Source organism: Argopecten irradians, chromosome 1, assembly GCF_041381155.1.
Source record: "Argopecten irradians isolate NY chromosome 1, Ai_NY, whole genome shotgun sequence".
NCBI classification, from domain to species: domain Eukaryota; kingdom Metazoa; phylum Mollusca; class Bivalvia; order Pectinida; family Pectinidae; genus Argopecten; species Argopecten irradians.
This window is the reverse complement of record NC_091134.1, coordinates 61,574,938-61,600,661: the sequence shown is the minus strand read 5'-3', so window position 1 is coordinate 61,600,661 and position 25,724 is coordinate 61,574,938. Positions and strand designations below refer to the sequence as shown.

Genomic DNA, 25,724 nt, shown 5'->3' with positions numbered 1-25,724 from the left:
CGCGTAATAGCGAGCTCTCGTAGAATCCGTTTGAAAGCTTCTCTTAGCAATACGGAAGCAGATGAAGTGTATATAGTAATTCGACAGGAAACTACAACTTGATATGAGGTGACAATCGGATATAATATTGTTTTAATTTCACAATTGTTTCATGGATAAATTCCTGCCATTATGAATGCGGCAGAGAAGGCACAAGAGAGACAGCGGCTCTCGAATCTGATAACACAGTGGAACCAGGATCATTACGACTTATTTGAACTAAGCCAACCAAACGAGGTAAATATATCTTTTATACGCGATTTTTATATGAAAGTTACCTCATTTGTGATTATTATCAACTTTTGTGGTGGTGTTTGCTGCGTTAAAGAACTCAAATTTAGGTTTTGGCGTACAGGTAAATTCTCAGGTGTCACAAATCGTCAACAAATTTTCCAAGATGGCCGCCCCCCTTTTTACCTAAGAAAACGATTGATAATTCGTTCATTTCTTGGTCAAAAACACGGAATAGTATATCATTCGACGTATTTCAGCATATACATTAATACATCTTTGATAACAACTTTGTCATTTTAAATGGTTCTAAGACACACCTTGAAGTTTTACCTGTACAGGTGTGCCAATGTTGTCAATTTGTCTCCCTTGGTTGGTGACATGACCTACTTCCCAGAATACACATGTACAGTGTAATCCATATCACAACAATCAATTTCTACAGTTTAAATATATAGACTAGAACCCAAATGATCATTCAATTTTAATTTGTTTAACTTAAGTATAAGATAATTAATAAGGATCATAATTAATTATACATGGAATATTAAAATTAAATATGAGATAATTGGAATGTTTGATCAGTGGTGTCTGATTCAGCCCTATATTATTTAGTTGGCTTGTGACTCAGTATACACCATATATCTCTGGTATGTGAAACTGATCATGTTGTTATTCACTTACAGTTGTAATATGATGAGACAGACATATATATATATATATATAGTCACAACTGTTTATCTCTAATATCATTTTATTGGAAAATATAAAAAAAAATGACTGCACGTTTGTAGTCTGCCCTCATATGTTATATCACTTCTAGATAATGTTATTTTTTTTAAAATGTGATTAATTTTTACCATATTGTTTTACTCAAATAATCATACCAATCATAATATTTTGAAACTTATTGATTTTCTTGAGTGCAGCTTGTGTGACTGTTATTAATTTTGGAGAGAGATATGAAGATCATTCCACTCTTCTGACGCCATTTGACACATGTCAATTTGATATCTTCATAAAGCTTAAAGCATTACTTATCCGTCAATTTGTCAAACCCAGGAAATATTGATATATACGTTGATGCAGCTGCACTGGGTTGATTATCGGTGACCAGGTAATTCAATCAGCAGAGCATAATGTATATTCAGAGGTTCTACGCTACATCGGTCTGATAGCTACATTTTCTCCTCACCTAGGCTAGCTGTAACATTGACAATATCTTGATGTGCATGCAGTCCTGTGTTTTCATTTAACATATGAATAAAGGATCATGGAAGAAAACTGGTACATAATCTGGATGAACTGCTGACATGCTTTTGGAGAACTATGTATTGTTTTAAAAAAGAGTCTGGTTTCATAGGCCTGGTTTTGGGTGATTTTTCCATAGCAGTCAAACTCATTACTAAATCACCTCATCAAAACTAATGACTTGAATGATCCAACCATAGATGTTATAGTTAAGCATGCATACCATGCCATCAAAATGCTACATGAGGTGATTATAGTTAGAAATCAATGATAAAAGGTTCTAAAAACAGTAGGTTCTAAAAACATAGTAGATATTTTGAAAACTGAATTGAACATCCATGCAGGTATTGATGCCTTCAAATTTTTATCTTGTTTTGAATCTAATGATATCTTGCTAAATTTCTTTTGTATTTAGCACAAGCTAACCTATTAGAACTAAACAGTAATATTGCTCTGTTCCCAGGGTGTGTAACATGACACTGACATTGGATGTCATCATGCTATTGTGCAATAAACATTGGAACTGCATGAGTTTTGAAGTTTATTGGGTGGAGTAAAAGTGTCAAGATATTGTAGGGATGCTGTCAGAGTTTTTATAGTAGCTAGTGTCTGGAAGGGTTAGGTGTTAGAGGGGGGTACAGGTTAGTTCCTCAGGAGGTACTTATATAAGAAGTCAGAATAAATAGAAGTTAATGATCAATTTGTTACATAGCTATAGTTTTACTGTTATTAAGGGCTGTTGCAGATTACATAAAAAGATAATAAAGTTAGCTAGCCGTCAAATGACATTGGGGGTGGGGGGTTGAAAAGGTTGCTTTTTCTTGGTTTAAAGTTGAGGTTTAAAGTATCACAGGATTCAGGATTTAGGGTGCATGTTAATTGTTCATAATTGAGTAATATTATAGTTGTCATCATCATGAACATCACTTTGAGGTGGAGGGACTAAGGGTTGCAATTGGCTGTGGTTGAGGTTTGGACAGAGTTGGTTATAGCTATTGAAGCGTGTTGGTGACAAATCTGGAGAAGACTCTACCTAATGGGACCACTATACATGTGACACTGACAGAGTCCCATTCTAGTTCAATATCTCTGATGCATCATTGAATGCCCTATGGCCAGTGTTGTCAGGTATGGAGGCTGGTGGCTATAAGTTGTGTGTGTCAGTCAAGCTTTACAAACACTGGTTGACAGTTGATTACTATCTGAATGTGTTCAGGTGAACTTTAAAACATGATGACAATGCTTTTCCTATTTATGTAAATATTATGAAAATATAAGGTTTTATAATTGTAAATACAGCCAGGAAGTATAGCTGACACTGACGAAACACTAAAATATTGTTGGTGAGACAAAATTTCAAAATAGGCAGAGTCATGTGGGTGGTCAACCACTAAGTGTAAGGTCTAGCTAGCTGCACCATGGAAATTACAACCATGTCTTAGTTGTATAAATGACATTTGAATATAGATAAATATTCTACAGTCAGTATAAAGTAAAATGATTTGTCATCTAGAACTGGTATAATGTTTTGTACCTATTGGACTCCTCCTTATTTATATGTGATGAGCAAACATTGTATCATGTATGTCGTACACTCCCTATAACAAAATCAATTACGTCCAGTCAGAGGTCACTTTATGGTGTGGTCATGACAAGTTCCATCATAAAATGGTTATACCTCAACTAGTCTCCCATAGATATCTACACCTTTACACTTCCTGGACCAGAACTCTTACCTGTACAGGTACGATGGCTATTTCTACCTGTCGGCCCCTACTTGTACAGGTATCAGACCATCGATCCTACAAGGACACTTAATGCACTCCAGGTCCTTGGACAGCATATATTCTATTCAAATTTGACTGGGCAAATTGGAATGTATATGGCCTCTAGGTATATATGTCATACCTGGAGAACAGCAGATCACGCTTCGTAGATCCAAATTTCGAGATTAAGCGTAAGATGACAACAATCAGTTTCGATATCATATTTTTAAAACTTTTTGCCAAAGGTGATTTTCATGTGTTTATAACGATTAAGACTGAAGTGTGACACATCTTTTGAGAAAACTAATATTCTCATGCCATATCTTCATTGCAAGCATTGCATAACTGCATGCACATTCAGTGCATAACTTATTCCACAAAGGGACCATCTCAACAACTTATTTCAGGTTATAAATAATATATTAAAATCTTCACAGGTTTAATTAATTTACAAAGGAATAATAAATTACATTAACTAGTTTATTAAATTATATCTTTTTTCTGACTGATACCTTTTATTTACAAGCATAAATATTTCTACACATATAATGAAGTAATTAGTATTCTTCAAACAAAACATAATCTCTACATAAATAGATTCTTTGTTCAGTCATATATATATCAAAGGATTAGTTTGAAAAGTTGATTTGTTGTAAGATTATAATTTTGAATATTTTGAATACAATAAGTTTGACATGATATATGGAACTGATGTGGCATTTGTAATATTATTACCCTACGTGATGGTGTTGGATGCTGTTCTCCTGAAACCCAAGATATTCTTGACCCCATTTTAATTCCATTGATCCCAGACCCATGGACAAATTGTTCCGCATAGGATTAGATGTGATGACCATCAATTATAGGGACTTTCCTGAACCATAGACACGCTGTAGTACCATCACCATGGCAACAGGATCAATCTAATTGGCATTCTCCTAATTCTGTCTAGAAAGCTGTCTTTATCAGTGAAGGGGCAGCTTTTTGGACAATGATTCTGTTTTAGGTTTATCAGCTGTGTTAATTATAGCAGCATATTGTGGTGGTGATATAAATATGAATGGCTGTATAGAGATGGTAAAATAGGTTAAAACAATGGTTCAATGGATATCTATATGTAGGTGTGTCTGAAAGAGATAAATTTGAAAAGATATTTTTTTTGGCTATATTTCATGCATCAGTGTATTTAATTAATTTCTATAACCATCAGTAAAGGTCATGTGATAAATCTGACAATGCACGTTTAGGGGAAAAAAAGTTCATGTACTTCATTTATCAAACTTTTGTTGCATGTAATATTTTGATTTGGACCCAGTTTTAATACTGATGTATAGAAATACTTTGGTGTCAAATTCTGTATACAGCCCAGATAGAAACATGAATGGGCTGTTATTGGGATCTGTGTACCAAAAGAATGTCTCCACTGTACTGTGACCATCCATACATATAAGTACTATACACAAATTATATGAGGACTCCTAAAACATTATCATATATACCTCTGTTACTTAAACTATTTGAGGAATGCATAGCCACAAAGGTGTTTGTTTCAAGCTCCATTTAGGGAGCATATATTCCATTAAATATAAAGGGAATCACAGGACATGTTTCCGATTTTAGGTCAGGACAACCTCCACTTGCCCTCTGAGAAGGATGAACATTCCTTGTACAGTTTTCCTTTCTAATTTTTGCCCTTCTTTCACCTTCACAGTTGAGTTGAAGTTGAGGCATCTGGTGTTTACAGAGAGATAAATATAGTATCTTCTCAGTTTTTAGGGGCTATTATATTAGGGACTTCATTCAGCTTTATGCATCTTTTAAGGTGACATATATATCAAGTAGGTCTTCATTTAGCTTGTAGGGGCTGATTGCTTTTGGATCCTAAGGTCATGCAGTTGTCAGTTGAGGGTTGACCATATGCATATCATATATGTATGCATGCAGTTGAGGTTTAGCTAAATAGCTCTCTATACAGTATTTCTTCCCTGATCTAATCAATGATATACAATTTTGTTTAATTCATTGAAAACAAAATGATATATCTAAGCTATAATATAGCTTTAAAAAATAGACAAAAACCAAACTGAATAACTTCACTGTTATTGCCATGATAGAAACCTGAAACATTTATCCTTGTAATAATGTAATTGTCTCAGTATGCCATCTCTCTGCTTTGTTTATTAATTTGTGTTCCAACTCTTGTGGCAGGCGGTTATTACAACCCAGTCTCTCCCCAAAATGCTCATAATATTATGCGTTGTCATGAAGGAAGTTTTGTACAGGCCTATCAACACACCTCGATTTCCTCATCTCTGATAGCATTATAACGATTGAGCGCATGCTATCAAATTTGCAATGTAAATTTTTCAGTAATAGGAAAATAAAGGGTTGGAGTATGATGTTTAATTGCTGTTCCCCATGAAAGCCAAAACATAACTTCTTGCTGCTGCTGTGTTGAGCGCCCTTTCTGCAGCACAATATATTTTGTCTCATTCCTGGGTCGTCGTTTAGACAGAGAAATCAAATTGTCTGTTTACTTTTCAGCAAGAAAGGAACAAGATGTCTTTAGATCCAGAACCGTAAAACAATTTGTCTTGAAGAAATCAATAGAAAGAAAATTTGTCAGAAATAAAATTGGCTCTTAAACAAGCTGTTTTATCTTGACAACAAATTTTTCACAAGAAAGAGGGGTGAGTGGTTGATGGTGATTAAGTCAACAGAAACACCCACATATATATATTTATATAGGATTTGATACTCTTGCTGATTTTGATATATTCATAAAAAATGTGGAATGTAACCATGAGGTTAGAGATAAACAGCTATAAAAAATGAAAAACCAAGAAAAATATATATTGTGTAATGATAGGAAAGACTACAAGACGTCACTAGTGCATGTAATTGAATTGTTCTTGTTAATATGCATGCATGGATGGCAGGCAGAACATTGTATGATGTAGTTTCTGTTGAGTTTTGTGACCTTGGCTGTTTTTGGAGAGCAGATTTATCTTAATTTAGATTTATGTATCGTTGTTCAAATATCTGTTCAATAAAAGTCAGTGGTAAATTTCATTGGGATTCTTTACTTAATTTGGGGCCTCTTATCTGAACTGCAATAACTACTGTTTGTATGTAAAGCATAAAAAATCAATATTAGGGTATCTGACACATATGGAATATGGTGCGTGGGTGTTCTGGTTCGGTTTCCATACAGTGAAGGATCGTAAGTGGAAGTTCTAAATCAACTTGTCACCCGAGACTTAAAAAATTAGCACAAAAAAAATTAAGTGCTTCTTTAATTCAATCTTATGTCATTGGTATACATCGAATCTCAATGATACACTTTGGAAGATTGATTTTAATTAGATTGTTTTCTGAAAGTAATGGCTCAGGCGTGTCTTGGAAATCACACCAACATGTACGTAGTGCAACTTTAAACTATTTTAGATTGTTACAGAGATAACGTTAAAATTCTCTCTTGATTTTCACCAACCATCTGCAATCATAACAAGAAATCGTTCTTCAGAGTCAGTATAGTAACACTGTGCAGTCGAGGCATCCAGTGTTTTAAGTACTCAAGGCCAATGACAGCACAACTAATTCTTTTAGAGGGGAAAATTTTGCTACAAATACAGATTTTACCTTATTTGAGGTTTGGCAATTTTTCAAGAACTAGTACATCATAGTTATACTAGCTACTTGTAGGCACTGCTTGACTCAGATACTCAAATCATGTATGTGAGGGAAGCTTTTAAATCATTATTATGTTTAATTAAGATGTTTAAATATTAATTATACCACTTTCCCTGTGTACTCCAGTTCTAACACACTGGACAATCACATCATAAATCTAGAAGAAGCATGGACATGCATTCTGATGCTAAAGTAGCTATAGGTATACGCTCCTTATGTTACACTACTTGGTCTTCCCAGTGCTTGTGGCACACCTACACAGTTGTGTGAACATCAACGAATGTTGCACTTCTCCTACAAGAGTTCCTTCTATCAGCAGGTGCCTGATTCCAAGTCAAAAGTCAAACTTTTCAGTTTATTTAATGGATTGATTCAAATTAACAATTGCAAATGAAAGGATACCAATCTTATTATGTAAATGACAAATTCTAAACTTTTCAACTAGACTAACAAATCAGTTGAGCATGCAGACCCCATTAGGTTTTAGATACAAATTTCTGAGTTGAATTCGTTCTTACAAGATATCTCCCCCTAGTTTGAAACTTAGGTTCTAGAAATTGAATCAGACAAAAAAAAATCATCAAGCCAGATATTATTATAATACCATAATTAGCTCGCTTATTCGAAGAATAGGGGGAGCTAATGTTGTCACCACGGCGTCGGCGTCAGCGTTGGCGTCCCATTTCACGTTAAAGTTTTTGAGCAAGTTTCTGTTTCGTCAATTGTTTAAGCTTAAATCGTCATAAATGTTTATGATTTTATTTTCCTAATGTGTATGGATGCTGAACGTGATAATACAACCAATTTAGGGCCCTTTAGGTTTGTTTTTTTTAAGTCTGTTAATTTGTCATATTTCCATGTTAAAGTTTTTGAGCAAGTTTCTATTTTGTCAATTGTTTAAGCATAAATCATCATAAATGTTTATGGTTTTATTTTCCTAATGTGTATGGATGCTGAACATGATAAAACAACCAATTTGGGGCCCTATAGGTTTTTTTTGAGTCTGTTAATTTGTCATATTTCCATGTTTAGATAGTAAATAGTTTAACATCAACTTCTGAATAGGCGAGCTTTGCTGTTCTCCAACAGCTCTTGTTTTGATATTGTTCCTTATTTCCAAGTTATTGGCAAAGCTATTTAGTCAGTAAAGTTCTCCGTTCTAAAAGTCATTGATGGTTATAAATGTAACATCACTGATGATGTCATGTGCCTCCCTTAGTACTATAACCCTACTTATGATGTCACCTCTGCATTACACCTTGGCTAATGGAATTCCAGTCCATCAACAGGTCCCCCAGCAGATCTGGATGGTGTCTGATGAAGGTAGACCAGCTCTCTATCCCATTATCAGGCCCTGATGCTAGCTCTATAATGGTGTCCTGTTTGATGACCTGCCAGGAAACACTTGTTTGGATTGTGATGATAGACTCTTGCTCTGTCTACACTTGTAAACAAACACTTTTAACAGCTTTCAAGGCTCTTCCTCAGTATTGCTATTGGGAAGGAAAGTTTAAAAATCTTTGTTTAAGTATTGCTGTACAATATATGAAATATTTGTCCCAATATCAACATATCAGTATTATGTTGAGTTAATAGAAAGCTGTACATCCTAAACAGCGAAGATGTTTAATTTCTATAAAGATTATTAATGATCCATTTGAAACCATTTAATACACTTATGGCAGACAGTTGGCATGGCCATCTTGGATTTCAACTTTTGAATTTTTGACCACTATTTCTCTAATTTCATATGTAGGTCTTTTCTGAGAAGTTGGCCATGGGGAGCAAAACAGAAAGGGAGGTATTCAGATGAAAAAAGCGAAAGTGTATCACATTGTTGAAATGGTTTCCTGTTGTGTCACCCAAAGGTTTTTAGGCTGCAGGCAAAAAGGATATCCTGAAGGTCAAACACACATGTAGAGTGCAATAGGGAGACAACTACAGCTGCAGCAGGTCTATGTCAAGGACACGGAGCATTATTGTTTGGATTTTAGTGTAGGGAATTGTTTAATTTCAGCTGGTATATATTGTACTTAGTAGTACTGTAACAGTATTTAAATATCAGCATTCTCTTGATTTGTTTAGTTAAAGTAAATGCAATGGTACAAATGGATTGCAGTTTTGCTTGAATTGTTTTATAAATATTAAAATGTTATTAATTTTCAAATGTTCAGACGGAAAACCAAATTTTTCAGTCTACGGTACATTTGAGTAGAAATACACTTGAAAGAATTTAAGAGTTTGAGGGGAAAAAATGGAGAACTTTTTAAAGAGAAGAAGAAAAACTAGCTATAGTCTGCCTAACCTGGAACAAAAGGATGTTAAATCTCTTCAAGGCAAACAGAATCAAAGATCAAAACTTCAAACAGGGCAGCCTGAGATAAGTGATGGTGATAAAACAATGCATGTGTATTGTCTGTCTGGTGGCCTGTGGTGACTGCATGGGAATGCTCACTTTGGCCCCCTCCCTCCTGCCCCTGTTACATTGTGGTCGTCTCTCTTTACTCCACAGATAAAGGCCTCAGGATATCTTACATCAAATCCTCAACATGTATTTTATGTACCACAGCAACTAAAGCTAGACAATGGAATGTTTTAGAACAAAAATTATCCTCAAAAATGATATCCTAAAATAATCATTATGGTAAAAGCATGAATACCACCAACAATTTCATTTATTTCCTCAAAAACACGTATTTTATCTTCAACATTACAATGGCATTTTCTTTCTGAAAGTGATTTTGAAGTTAGAGCAGCAGCTAGATAAGATTGTTGAACAATCCAGCTGCCATGGTGTAATTATATTGTATTTGTTAATCACCTATGCGACTTTGACTGTTTTTTGTAATTTGTATGAGTACCAGACAGAGGCTAGTACAGCAGTGATCCTAAACGACCTGGAAGGGGACACGCCCCTTTTATACCTTGTTTGTAATACACACTCTAGGGACACACCCCTAGGGGTATAATCCTCTACCCTATACATACATGTAATACACACCTAAAATATACAAAAAAAACATAGCGAATAAATATCTCAACCTTGCATCAGGTGAAAGTCCTGAACATGACTATTCAACACAGCACCAGGTATTGGGACCAAACCTCATAAAAAAGAATTAGCAGTGAAAATATACCACGTCCCCCGATTAGTGTCTATATGGTGATCTGCCCAGCAGGCTTCACAACTGACTCCTATACGTAACTGTGAACATTTTCAATGTCTCTTTCATTCTGTATAATAGATTTTAAGAAAAGTGTTTTCAATATGATATATATAAGACAGGTTGTGAAGGTGAAATGTCGGGAGAAGTGTACAGTATCTAATTGTGCAGATAAAGCATTACACATATACAGCTGCCATTTAAATTTTAAAGTTCCCGGTAGTGTCATAGATTTTATTATTGATGACTGAGGTGATATTCATCGAGAAGATTTTGTAACCTTCTGCAGTGTAACTCCAGCTCCTTATATAGAAGAGACATGTATATGCTACATATATGGTAGCTGAGAGATTTTCTATCTGCACATGTAGATCAAATATTTACAGGGATTATGCTTTGTAACCTGATGGACAGATGTTGCTGTCTGTTGGCTGTTTTAGTATATAAACTATATAGATTTCAAAATTAAGATTTTTAGTAAGCTGTTGCAATGTTAAATATGTGACGTTAAAAATAAAAATTTTAGAGGTGAGATTCCTGTGAAGGTGACTTTGGTAGATCTTACTACCTCAGCTCGGTGTAGTATATCTCCAAAATTATGAATGTAAACATTTACATCAGCACTAATGCATGTACATTGAAACCTCAGAAGAATTTTTTGCTATCAATGCTTCAAGATATTTGTATCAGGTACTGTTGTTTACCTACATGTATATAAATTTAGTGTATTTTATGGAGTTATGTCCCTTGCATATATAGATTATTTTTACCTTGAGAATTTCTTCATGGTATATGTAAATTATAGGCTTAGAACCGAACAAAAATAATTTCAGTCATTTAAATCTGATAATATGTTGTGGAAGCCATCATTGAAATGTGAACTGGTACGGTATATAGAACGGGGAATAGCTGTTATCTAATGACTGGTCATTAGGTGCTGGGCCTATCTAATGGTCAGTGATTAGATTATAGATAGGTAACACTGTATCTTGCCAGTCTGATTGAACTGGACATTTATGTATTACCTGGAGCTCCATGTAATGTTTTGTCAACTTCACTCACAATTGTTTGGTGTTGAAATTTCACATTGATAACAGGTTGTAAATAAAAAATGCAAACGATATGATTTCACTGTAGTGCTTGTGAAATGTTATATGTTTATATGTAACATATCATTAAGGATTAAAAGATGCAAAGATGTGGAGAACATTAATTGGATGTTTGAGGATCATTAAGTTGACAAATCGTAGTGAAGAGCTGGTCAGACAGGTATATGATAGATGGCAGATGACCAGGTACACTGTAAAGGTGATGATGGTATCAGGTGTAACACCTCCAGCTGACCAATCAGATCACAGCCCAGTAGTAACATCCTACAGGGCTATATAGGTAAGGTTCTTGTACCTGGTGATTTAACACCCCTTAACTTTAGGAATTTCTTAATTTATGTATCCATAGGAAACATTGCAGAATTGTTGCAGAAATTAAGGTAATAATTCTAGGGAGAATTTTAAGTTAAGGATTTTACTTTAAGTTAATGAATGCTGATGAAACTGGACCCAGGTTTTTACACTTTGTAACGTCTATACAAATATCAAGGAACCAAAACAATTCATACAACGTTGACTTGTAAAACAGAAGATTAAAACTGGACATTTTATGTGCATATCTGAATTAATATCTAATTGATAAATATATAATTGCTTTGGATGCTCATGTGGTGCAATTTTGAATATAATAATTTTGTATATAACCTATTAAAAAGGTTTCATTTTTGACAAAAAACAGGTAAAATTAATAAATTTCCAAAGGTCTTAAGGTGTAAGATTTAGAACTACATGGCTATAAAAATGTTTGTGTGTTAAATAATTTCAACAATGTTTATATGCTCCATATACCCAGGTATGCTTATTGATACCTAAACAAAGCTTTATTTTACTAATTAATCCTCATCCAACTCTACAATTATGTAGGCTTAGCTTTTAATGGGATTATATTGGATACTAAAAATTCTGCTAAGGAATTTGAAAGTTCTCCAATTTGTTAATTTTCTGTGCTTACTCGAGACTGTACACAGACTGTGTAACAGGAGGCCAATCTAACACATGTAAGTAACAGACTACAAACCACCACAAGGTATAGGTATATCTGGGACAGGTGAGGCCTCCCACTGTCTTACCTGTCATCACCTGGAGCAACTCAGGTGTGGAACACACTCATTTATCTACCTGTAAACACTCGGCCTAGTAAACAATCTAGTACACACACTACATGGCAGGTAAAACTCAGTCCAGTAAACAATATACCATAAACGTAAATAACTTGTCTGTAGTTCTAAAATTTTACTAGCCAGATCATGATCATGTGATCATTGGTCAGTTTATATTTAACACAGGTATAGTTTATTCTAACAAACATCTGTTACACCTGTGTGTACATACACAGGTAGATAACAAGGTAAGTATACTGATGTAGACTGATCAATGGAAAACATTATAGTGTTTTGTTTCTTTTTACTATGTGTGGTTGTGTGGGCATGCAGCCGGTTGCCGGCAAAAACAGCCGTGTATTTCCTTGTTTACAACCGGCTATTTTTGTCAGAAATAAGTATTGGCCCCATGGGGCTTGTGGCCCTCAACCACCTATTGTAAATTTTCAACCATGTATTCAAAAACTTAGTGAGAACCCTGTCACCCTGTTGGTAAATTTTGATAAAAAAAACACATTTTCATACTAATCAGGAAACTGTACATTTAGCTTTGATGATTAGAATTTTGAGTTTATATGATTACTTTTGTTGGCATTTATTTTGTCATATTATGCCATTGCATTATGATCATAGGACCAGACAAAACATCATCATCGACTGGGCCTGGTAGAATTTACATGATGGTCTATCAACTACAAGAACAGCAGCTACAGTTATATAGTCTTTTGGTCCTGTGGTTTTGGTGTGACCAGCTATAACTCCTGTGGTTTTGGTGTGACCAGCTATAACATCTGTATACTTAGGGGTGATGTTGGTCCTGTGGTTTTGGTGTGACCAGCTATAACATCTATACTTAGGGGTGATGTTGTTCCTGTGGTTTTGGTGTGAATACCTATAACATTTATACTTAGGGGTGATGTTGTTCCTGTGGTTTTGGTGTGACCAACTATAACATCTATACTTAGGGGTGATGTTGGTCCTGTGGTTTTGGTGTGACCAACTATAACATCTATACTTAGGGGTGATGTTGGTCCTGTGGTTTTGGTGTGACCACCTATAACATCTATACTTAGGGGTGATGTTGGTCCTGTGGTTTTGTTGTGACCAGCTATAACATCTATACTTAGGGGTGATGTTGGTCCTGTGGTTTTGGTGTGACCAGCTATAACATCTATACTTAGGGGTGATGTTGGTCCTGTGGTTTTGGTGTGACCAACTATAACATCTATACTTAGGGGTGATGTTGTTCCTGTGGTTTTGGTGTGAATACCTATAACATCTATACTTAGGGGTGATGTTGTTCTTGTGGTTTTGATGTGACCAGCTATAACATCTATACTTAGGGTGATGTTGGTCCTGTGGTTTTGTTGTGACCAGCTATAACATCTATACTTAGGGGTGATGTTGTTCCTGTGGTTTTGGTATGACCAGCTATAACATCTATACTTAGGGGTGATGTTGGTCCTGTGGTTTTGGTGTGACCACCTATAACATTTATACTTAGGGGTGATGTTGGTCCTGTAGTTTTGGTGTGACCAACTATAACATCTATACTTAGGGGTGATGTTGGTCCTGTAGTTTTGGTGTGACCAACTGTAACATCTATACTTAGGGGTGATGTTGTTCCTGTGGTTTTGGTGTGACCAGCTATAACATCTGTATACTTAGGGTGATGTTGGTCCTGTAGTTTTGGTGTGAATACCTATAACATCTATACTTAGGGGTGATGTTGGTCCTGTAGTTTTGGTGTGACCAGCTATAACATCTATACTTAGGGTGATGTCGGTCCTGTGGTTTTGGTGTGACCAGCTATAACATCTATACTTAGGGGTGATGTTGTTCCTGTGGTTTTGGTGTGACCAGCTATAACATCTATACTTAGGGTGATGTTGGTCCTGTGGTTTTGGTGTGACCAGCTATAACATCTATACTTAGGGGTGATGTTGGTCCTGTGGTTTTGGTGTGACCAGCTATAACATCTATACTTAGGGGTGATGTTGGTCCTGTGGTTTTGGTGTGACCAGCTATAACATCTGTATACTTAGGGGTGATGTTGTTCCTGTGGTTTTGGTGTGACCAGCTATAACATCTATACTTAGGGTGATGTCGGTCCTGTGGTTTTGGTGTGACCAGCTATAACATCTATACTTAGGGTGATGTCGGTCCTGTGGTTTTGGTGTGACCAGCTATAACATCTATACTTAGGGTGATGTCGGTCCTGTGGTTTTGGTGTGACCAACTATAACATCTATACTTAGGGTGATGTTGTTCCTGTGGTTTTGGTGTGACCAGCTATAACATCTATACTTAGGGTGATGTTGGTCCTGTGGTTTTGGTGTGACCAGCTATAACATCTATACTTAGGGTGATGTCGGTCCTGTGGTTTTGGTGTGACCAGCTATAACATCTATACTTAGGGTGATGTTGGTCCTGTGGTTTTGGTGTGACCAACTACATTATCTATACTTAGGGTGATGTTGTTCCTGTGGTTTTGGTGTGACCAGCTATAACATCTATACTTAGGGTGATGTCGGTCCTGTGGTTTTGGTGTGACCAACTACTGTATAACATTTATACTTAAGGTGATGTCGGTCCTGTGGTTTTGGTGTGACCAGCTATAACATCTATACTTAGGGTGATGTTGTTCCTGTGGTTTTGGTATGACCAACTACATTATCTATACTTAGGGTGATGTTGTTCCTGTGGTTTTGGTGTGACCAGCTATAACATCTATACTTAGGGTGATGTCGGTCCTGTGGTTTTGGTGTGACCAACTATAACATTTATACTTAGGGGTGATGTTGTTCTTGTGGTTTTGGTGTGACCAACTCTGACATCTATACTTAGGGGTAATGTTGTTCCTGTGGTTTTGGTGTGACCAGCTATAACATCTATACTTAGGGTGATGTTGGTCCTGTGGTTTTGGTGTGACCAGCTATAACATCTATACTTAGGGGTGATGTTGTTCCTGTGGTTTTGGTGTGACCAGCTATAACATCTATACTTAGGGGTGATGTTGGTCCTGTGGTTTTGGTGTGACCAGCTATAACATCTATACTTAGGGTGATGTCGGTCCTGTGGTTTTGGTGTGACCAGCTATAACATCTATACTTAGGGTGATGTTGGTCCTGTGGTTTTGGTGTGACCAACTATAACATCTATACTTAGGGGTGATGTTGGTCCTGTGGTTTTGGTGTGACCACCTATAACAATTTATACTTAGGGTGATGTTGGTCCTGTGGTTTTGGTGTGACCAGCTATAACATCTATACTTAGGGTGATGTTGGTCCTGTGGTTTTGGTGTGACCAGCTATAACATCTATACTTAGGGTGATGTCGGTCCTGTGGTTTTGGTGTGACCAGCTATAACATCTATACTTAGGGTGATGTTGGTCCTGTGGTTTTGGTGTGACCAACTATAACATCTATACTTAGGGGTGATGTTGGTCCTGTAGTTTTGGTGTGACCAACTACATTATCTATACTTAGGGTGATGTTGTTCCTGTGGTTTTGGTGTGACCAGCTATAACATCTATACTTAGGGGTGATGTTGTTCTTGTGGTTTTGGTGTGTGTACCAACTCTGACATCTATACTTAGGGATGATGTTGTTCCTGTGGTTTTGGTGTGACCAGCTATAACATCTATACTTAGGGGTGATGTTGTTCTTGTGGTTTTGGTGTGACCAGTTATAACATCTATGCTTAGGGGTGATGTTGGTCCTGTGGTTTTGTTGTGACCAGCTATAACTATCATATACTTAGGGGTGATGTTGGTCCTGTGGTTTTGGTGTGAATACCTATAACATCTATACTTAGGGGTGATGTTGGTCCTGTGGTTTTGTTGTGACCAGCTATAACATCTATACTTAGGGGTGATGTTGTTCCTGTGGTTTTGGTATGACCAGCTATAACATCTATACTTAGGGGTGATGTTGGTCCTGTGGTTTTGGTGTGACCACCTATAACATTTATACTTAGGGGTGATGTTGGTCCTGTAGTTTTGGTGTGACCAACTATAACATCTATACTTAGGGGTGATGTTGGTCCTGTAGTTTTGGTGTGACCAACTATAACATCTATACTTAGGGGTGATGTTGTTCCTGTGGTTTTGGTGTGACCAGCTATAACATCTGTATACTTAGGGTGATGTTGGTCCTGTGGTTTTGGTGTGACCAGCTATAACATCTGTATACTTAGGGGTGATGTCGGTCCTTTAGTTTTGGTGTGACCAAACTACTGTATACACTTTATACTTAGGGGTGATGTTGGTCCTGTGGTTTTGGTGTGACCAGCTAATATAACATCTATACTTAGGGGTGATGTTGGTCCTGTGGTTTTGGTGTGACCAGCTATAACATCTATACTTAGGGTGATGTTGGTCCTGTGGTTTTGGTGTGACCAGCTATAACATCTATACTTAGGGGTGATGTTGGTCCTGTGGTTTTGGTGTGACCAACTACATTATCTATACTTAGGGTGATGTCGGTCCTGTGGTTTTGGTGTGACCAGCTATAACATCTATACTTAGGGGTGATGTTGTTCCTGTGGTTTTGGTGTGACCAGCTATAACATCTATACTTAGGGGTGATGTTGTTCCTGTGGTTTTGGTGTGACCAACTATAACATCTATACTTAGGGGTGATGTTGTTCCTGTGGTTTTGGTGTGACCAACTATAACATCTATACTTAGGGGTGATGTTGTTCCTGTGGTTTTGGTGTGACCAGCTATAACATCTATACTTAGGGGTGATGTTGTTCCTGTGGTTTTGGTGTGACCAGCTATAACATCTATACTTAGGGGTGATGTTGTTCCTGTGGTTTTGGTGTGACCAGCTATAACATCTATACTTAGGGGTGATGTTGGTCCTGTGGTTTTGGTGTGACCAGCTATAACATCTATACTTAGGGGTGATGTTGTTCCTGTGGTTTTGGTGTGACCAACTATAACATCTGTATACTTAGGGGTGATGTTGTTCCTGTGGTTTTGGTGTGACCAGCTATAACATCTATACTTAGGGGTGATGTTGGTCCTGTGGTTTTGGTGTGACCAACTACATTATCTATACTTAGGGTGATGTTGGTCCTGTGGTTTTGGTGTGACCAGCTATAACATCTATACTTAGGGGTGATGTTGGTCCTGTGGTTTTGGTGTGACCAGCTATAACATCTATACTTAGGGGTGATGTTGGTCCTGTGGTTTTGGTGTGACCAGCTATAACATCTTTACTTAGGGGTGATGTTGGTCCTGTGGTTTTGGTGTGACCAGCTATAACATCTATACTTAGGGGTGATGTTGGTCCTGTGGTTTTGGTGTGACCAACTTTTGAATTACAAGTTAGATACCCTTGTGCCTCGAGGTAGCTATATATTTATTGGTCTGTGGTTATTCTGTGAGAACTCTGGTTGTTCTCTACCTCCTATTGGCATGTCCTTAAATGACCCTGACATCAGCAAAATAAACTGGCATCCTTAGACCACACAGTCTATAGATAACTGGACGACATGGTCTATTGACAAACTGTAACCAGAACGCCCAATATTTCTGTTTGTATCTGTACATACCAGGAAATAAGAGGATTGTTATATTGATCATGTTATCGAACATAATTCACCACACTAAAATCTGGTGTGTAAGTGGCCATTTAGTTATACTGTGTGTCCATTATACTGTGTGTCCATTATAGACCTCAGGATGGCTCCTACATGTCCATACCATGTGTAACATGACAGAGTAGTTTGGTGGGATCTGATTATAGGGGATACAGAAGTGTGGGCCCAGATCTCCTTCTCCAGCTTTAAATAATTGATATGCTGTGTCAGTATGTTATGAATTATTGACCTGCGTTTGGTGGCTAGCTCACACACTTGTGGCTTACACCATCAGTGACCAAATATTTTTCTAAACATCCAGATTTGATTAGCTTCGATTCTCAGGAATTCAAATTATGGAAAATTGTGCACTTCTTAGATTACACTCGGAAAAAAACCCCAGTTAATTGTTTTGTTCCTAAAGGTCATCAGTTGATGTCATGCGTGAACATTGAGTATAGGTAATTATAAACAGGGTGTGCATGGTAGCTACCAGCTACTACACTAAGAAAATGATGTTTTCAGCCATATGAAACCGAACAAAAAAATTGATAGAAAGGACAATGCACAAAATGTGGTTCTAATTTTCTATTTTCTGTAATTTCAGGAGTGTGAATTCCACGGTGTTGTCCGCTTTTACTTCCAAGATGGCGCCAACGTTGTCACCAAGTGTATCCGAGTGGCGTCCTCGGCCACAGCTGGAGAAGTCATCGAGGTCCTGGTGGAGAAATTTCGGCCAGACATGCGCATGTTGACCACAAACAAATATGCTCTATTTGAAGTTCATGCAAATGGAGGTACAAAACCAACAAATGTCTGTTAAATTACCTAGATTTGTTTTCATTAAAAGCAGATCACTTTCTGTTCATTTGTGCCTGGTAGGGTGCTTACACATATATCTGTTGTAGCTTGATCACTACAAGCTAAAGATGGTTGATTCTGCAAAAAAACCCCAGAAGTGGCCTTAATTGTTTGCAAGCTAGGGATCTTTTAATTTATAAACATTTTGAATATTAATTAGTTCAGCATATTTGAATATTACACAGAATTTTTTTTTTTTCGTTTGGGAATATATCTTTATAAATATCTTCTAGCCAAATTGTCTAGATGGCACTTAAGGCGATGGGGTCATGAATTTAGACTGTCTATAACAAAGAGTATATATAAACCTGCTGTCAACTGTAGGTATATCGTCAAGATATCTCTGCATATAGTAATTAACTCCTTACAAAACAACAAAAGAGGATTCTATTGTTATTGAAGAAGGAACAATTGTATTGATGGTGTATATATACCTATATATACCTATCTAGTATATGACTAGATCTATATAAAAAGTTGTAGTATTGGTGTAGTACTGCATGGTCTTAAAGCTTCACATTACTGTAAATGGATTGACCGATCATTGCTGTGTGTCCAGCCATGTTACCTTTAGTATATAGGCTCTCTAACATTCTACCACTATATATATATCTAGACCTTCCTTGGATTATGTTAACAGGTTCTGACTAAGTTCGCTGCCTTAAGATGGAAATAACAAGAGAAACCTAGCTGTGGATAGGACATATAACAAAATCAAAATGAAATAGTTGTACTGACATTGAAGAGAAACGTAACTTGCATCTTTCTTAAAAAAATATTGCTTGTATCTGTTTGTAGTTATTGTCTAGGATATTACCAATGCAGCAGTATATAAATATTGATAACACTCATTCTTGGGTCATCAATTCAGTCAAGTAACGTAGGGATTAATTGTTACAAAGGATAATGGGAGAACTCAGTGGGAACATCACATTTACATTGTCAAATTAATGTAGTAATGTACAGATGTAGAAATTGTTTATTTTCTTTGAGTGTCTGGTACATTTACCATGGATATACTACTTATATGCTTTTGGACATTAGTACTAACTGACATTAAGTGGCACAAAAAACCAAGGATAGTGGAGATATTTTTGGAATTATATGGTAAACTGTTTACATGATTGTTGCACATCTGTAGATTTTTAGGAGATGAACAATGACACAGACATGGCCAATCTGCATACAGATACAGTACCTATTGTACCCCTGGTGTTTGTATAGGTGCGCATGCTCGGACCTTGGCCTCGTGCCATCTATCTGTTTATGAACATCATCTGGTCAGTTAGCCAGAAATCCATGGCATGTATTTTACAAGTTTGAAGGGAGGCTAAAGAAACCTGTAACTAGATTCTGCAATATATAAAGTTTTTTGACATGATCATCTGATATGTCTGAACTTCCAAATGATCTATTGATAAATACATGGTACAAATATTCCCTGGTGGAAACACTGAATGAATAAAATATCTTAAGAAATGTCAGATCAATAATCTGTTGAATAGAAAGTCCACTGCACTTTCTTTGGCAACTCCACAATATATTGGAAAAGAAATGCCAACATCAAAATCTAGCTATATAGGAAGTTAGACATTACAACTCCATAGCCTATTGACAAGAAGTATCAACACATTTACAAGTATTGACAAGAAATGGCCACTCTAGAAACATACTGATAGGGAATAGCCAATCTAGAACATACTGACAAGAAATTGCCACTCTAGAACATACTGATAGGGAATAGCCTCTCTAGAACATACTGACAAGAAATAGCCACTTAAGAACATACTGACAAGAAATAGATAAGATTAGATATTTATGTGATTGGTTTGATTTGGCGAGGGTCATTTAAGAACGTGCACGGTTTAGGAGGTGGATTAAAGACGGATTACCTGGAGAAAAACCATCAAACTGTGGTCAATATCTGGCAACTTCCTCACATGGAATTTGAACTTAATTGCGACCCGGGTTGAGGGGTTTTAGAAATATTTCTTAATGACCCAGCTACTGCAGTCTGTGACACAAATTACCATGGGTACAAACTGTCCATTCCTTTCACAGAGAGATACAAACTTTTAAATTCCTGTTCACTGACCAACTCTGTTCTGAACCTCTCTGTCTGTACCCTTCCATTAGTAGGTGTCCTATAATGTGTAGGTATGTGCGGAATGTCTATAGTTTGTGTGATACACCAGGGCTGGGTAGACCTGACTGTCTTAGGCCTGTCTTCTGTCACTAGATTACACCCCAAGTATATACCAAACAGGGGAGATAACCTTTAACATCATTATCTGGTCTCACTAATTGACCGATTCATATTAATGTGTGTTTACCTTACACATTCCATAAACATGTCATTTACGGTAAATGTCTATGGTTTTGATGGCTTGATAAAACTTTCACACATAAAGTCTGTTGTATTTGTATGACCATAGACAATTAGAGAGCTCGAGAAAGGGTGGGGGATGAAGGGTTGGGAGGGGGCGTTATAGGTATATAGGATGATGTGGATGAGAGCTTGAGGGAGTCTGGAACTTTCATGGAAGGTGTCATATTCTTGTGAACTGATTTGACTTGATAATCTTAAGCAAAACAGGGACAACTGTACAGTTGCAATGCATAAAAAATAGATGCCTTCATAGCATTATTGTTCTTTGAGAATATTTCTTATCAGATATCAAGCAAAAGACCACTTGTGTTATATGTTTGTTTCAGTAATAAGATATGTGAGCCTATGTTTGAGGTGCCAAGTTTTGGGTACCTGATCACTATACCTACATGTAGGTAGCCTACATCAGCTGCTGTACCTGAGTAACAGACAGGTAGACAGCTGTACATGTCCAGGTGATAAGTACAGGTAGATAACAGGTGTATAGGTACACCTAAAGTCTGATCAGTGTGTGCCCACGGCCGAATACCTTACATACCTCTCATTAAAATACCGTAAATGTATCATTACTGAATGAACATTTATTTCAGACATAAGTCAACAACATTTTTCAGCAATATTCATGGTATTTTATCACATACAGTACTGTTAAATGAATTGACTGAAAGGCAAGGCTAAGTAGAGTCAAAAATGTTTGTCATACGTTAGGTTTAATATCAGTTAAATCCTGTATGTAGGACTGAGAGTGGAATAATTGATATGCTAGTTACTATACATCTTTTGTTTATGGCTCAATGAATATCACTTCATCTAATAGTATACAGCATGAATTATAAATGAATCTAGATTGAAAAAATGACATTATATATGTATAAACTTGTATGGTTTTATGAAGTGTTTACCACCAATATTTATATCATAATATGATATCTCTAGATAATCTGATTTCATTAGCTTAAAATAATACAAGTTTGGCTTGACCTAACTTTACATTGAGTTTGTTGAGCTGTAGGTATTTGAAATGACTTATATAAGGGAATGACAAATAACATTTTAGCTAGACCGTTGTAGTATTTTCACTCTTATTCTCAAATTTTTATTTATTTTCTCTTTATCATATCAACAATTTGAAAAAATAAAATGGTGAATGTTTTGTCTTGCAGAGGATCGACGTATTATGTTTGATGAAAAAATCCTGTATGTTCAACTTACGTGGGGGAAAGATGTGCGTGAGGGACGCTTCCTCATGCGACGTGAGGTGAGTGTATTAAATCACAGGAAAAACTTTGTTATGTGTGTCTGTTGTTTAACAGAAAATCTATTTCCTACTGGTAATTCAAAAATTGTCCTGATGGCATTGATTGTGAACATAAATTGTCTTAGTTTTGGAAGCTATCATTATTCTGTATAAATATTAGATTTAGGTAAACTAGAATCAACCATGCCAGTCTGTCGGAATAGACGGGAAACACAAAAATCAATCATCTTCAGTGACTTTAACAATAACTGCTGTAGTGTTTTCAATGAAATGTAACACCAGTAGGTTGTTGAATATTTAAACTTGTTTGTATGTTATTGGAATAGTTATTGGTATATAGTCTGGCCCTTGTGTATGTTTGTGGGTATAAGGTGTAGAGAATAACATAATGTCTAGACTTTCGGTGTTGCGTTTGTTAAAAACCTATTGGACAATGCCCCACGGGGTAATTAACACACTGACTTATTGTTTTAACTCCAATTGTTTCTGGGCGGAATTTGGTCTTTATATATTGTATAGCTAAATGGTATAAAATGGAAATAAACATTGATTCCAACATTTTACCAAGTGTTTACTGTCAAGCTTATAAAAGGTCAAGTAGCTACAAAAAATGCAGGCTATCAGCCCTTCTCAGAATACTTTCAGCAGTATTTTTCTAATAGAATTTGTCTTTGAATCGTTTCACAATTGTAAGGTTGACATTTAAAGTGATGACATAATTTTGCTGAAAAGCTTTGGTTTTATGGAGCTAAAATATATCATTGATTTTTGGTCCAGCTGTGTTTTATCCAGAAAAGCCCTACACTTGAGATGTATTTTAAATTCTGAATAACCTTTCTTGATCTATAACATTTCTATGTAATGTAATCAATAAAATTACTTTCATTTAGAAAAGAAGATTATGTCAAATGTTTATTTTCTTTGTTTTTCTTCATATAAGTTAAATATTGTAAAAAATCAATCATAAAGGAGTATATAATAAGGATTATATATATAAAGCTTCATGTCTGTTGATCATTATGTATTTTGAATGAAGGTACTGGTAGAAGTATATATTTTATAATTATTGAAATAATTAAAATGCTAAAATTCACTTGCTGTGATCATGCACTTAAAGAATAAAATGAACAAGTCTATATGGTAACCATGTAGAAAAGTTCGAAAGCAGAAAAATAAGTATATTTATGGGCTAATATAAATAAAGCTTCATGTCTGTTGATCTTTATGTTTTTTGAATGAAAGTACCGGTACAAGTATATATTTTATAATTATTGAAATAATTAAAATGCTAGAGGTCACTTGCTGTGATCATGCACTTAAAGAATAAGATGAACAGTTCTATATGGTAACCATGTAGAAAAATTGGAAAGCAGAAAAATAGCGTTCTCTAACTATCATAAGCAATTAGTCCTGGGAAGTATTTCTTTCTTGATTACCAACCAGAAAAAAAAATTATATACATTGAAACTTGATGAACAAAATGCGATTCCCCCTGTCATACATTCCACATGTTCCATAGGTATTACAGAATTCAGTTTCCATGGCATCTGTTAAATATATAAGATTTTTCCATGTTATAGGGTGCTGAGGTCATTGCCCCTGAAGAGAAGCAACAGTTCAAGCGAAATCTTTCGAAAAGAGAGAAGAAAGAAAAGAAGAAACAAGAGAAACAGAATCGAGGGAAGGAGAACAAGGGAGCGGCAGAGAAACTGTACACAGACATGCCAGAGTCCAAATTTACCCGGAGTATATCCAACCCTGATGCTGTGATGCGTCGTCGTCGACAACAGAAAGTGGAGAAAAAACTACAGCAGTGTCGGGACAAACATGGACAAGGTTTGTATCTAAATTAGATTTCATTAGCAGGGAAATGTTTATAAATCTTAGAAAATATTTTACTGCAGCCTATAGCTACTGCCAGGTAATCTCCTTTTTTGTTGCCTTTCTTTACCACCATTTTGTTTTTGTAGGAGAATTGCATCATAAAAAAAACCGACCAAATTCCAATTACAGATAGGTAATTTGTAGAATTGCATCACTAAAATAACCTCAATTCGAAGTTTAGATGATAATTTCAATGACCTTTACCTGTCATTGAGAAGAGAAACTGGTTAAGAATGTTAAGTTTTACCAATATTGTTTTCAAATGGCTTTGTAAATTCAATAAGCATCACTTGAAATGTGTTGAGTGCTCTAGACGACATGGTCAGCTACTACAGACAGCCGTCATTAAACCTAGAATGTCCCTGGATATCAACTCCGTTTACAACTTCACTATCTCAAGGTCAAGGTCAAGGATGTTGTAAAACAATAGTAACAGACCATGGAATGCTGCCATTCATTTCTTACTGGATTGGAAATCTGATACCTTGTATTGATTTCCCAAGGAATGGGATGCCTTTTTGGGATGTGACCAAACCCATCACTATGAAGATTCAGTTGTGTCCCACATTATCGTGTAGAATTACTGTGACAAGCTTGGAAATGTCAAACATGTCCATCTTATCCCAAATGGTCCAAAACACAATCTTTGTCGGAGATGGCTCATTATAGGATAATAAAACAGAATTAGTTGGTGTACATGTTTAAATGCTAGATTTGGATGCTTTATTTCCATTAGATCTTGTGTTGGAGTTAACTACTGGTTATATTGTCATTGTTAGGATAATGATTAGGACTGTATCAGATTGCAAGTCTTCATTTGATTCTCAATTATATCCATTTACCCCGAGTTACCTAGAATTCCACTATACAAGAAGACACAACATGAACATACCACAGTCTTCCAAAACACGCACCTGGCACTTCACACATGCTAAACACTGCATGCATGGGAGGCCGTCCTTACATGACCCTGGCTGTTAATAGGACGTTAAAATAATCAAACAAGCAAACAAACAAACAAACAAACAAACAAACCTAGTATTCTGTCTATAAAATAGTTGCAATCTTTATGATTTGTATTTGGGATGTTCCTCTGATAGTAGAATGCTTTCCTCTGTCTATCTTTCCATGTATCCTTGTGATGTGTATTTGCCTGTGACAACAGGGTGACCTTCTTGTGTCTATCTTTCTGTGATAAGCTCTATACCAGGGATTTCCTCTGTGATTACCTGTTATCTTTCCATCCCTGCGGGGTTAAGCCTTCTACCTGTATAGATTTGTCCCCCTATCTCCAGCAGGTGTTTTGACTGACAGATAGAGATACCACCATGTAGCCTTACAAATCCTATCACAAGAGAACCCACCAAGCTCTCAGTGGTTCTCCACTCA

General features: G+C 36.3%; 1 protein-coding gene across 2 annotated transcripts in view; it reads left to right on the top strand.

Annotated features, from left to right (window-relative positions):
- The window catches only part of LOC138336779 (afadin-like), an 84,076-nt gene continuing 58,352 nt past the window's right edge, over positions 1 to 25,724 (top strand). The window contains exons 1-4 of one of the 2 annotated variants that reach the window (XM_069286346.1): positions 1 to 276; positions 18,551 to 18,740; positions 22,357 to 22,451; positions 24,032 to 24,287. In XM_069286346.1, coding sequence (XP_069142447.1) covers positions 172 to 276; positions 18,551 to 18,740; positions 22,357 to 22,451; positions 24,032 to 24,287 — 646 coding nt within the window. In that variant the 5' untranslated portion in view covers positions 1 to 171. The remainder of the gene's footprint in view (positions 277 to 18,550; positions 18,741 to 22,356; positions 22,452 to 24,031; positions 24,288 to 25,724) is intronic. The other variant, XM_069286354.1, reaches the window with a different exon arrangement.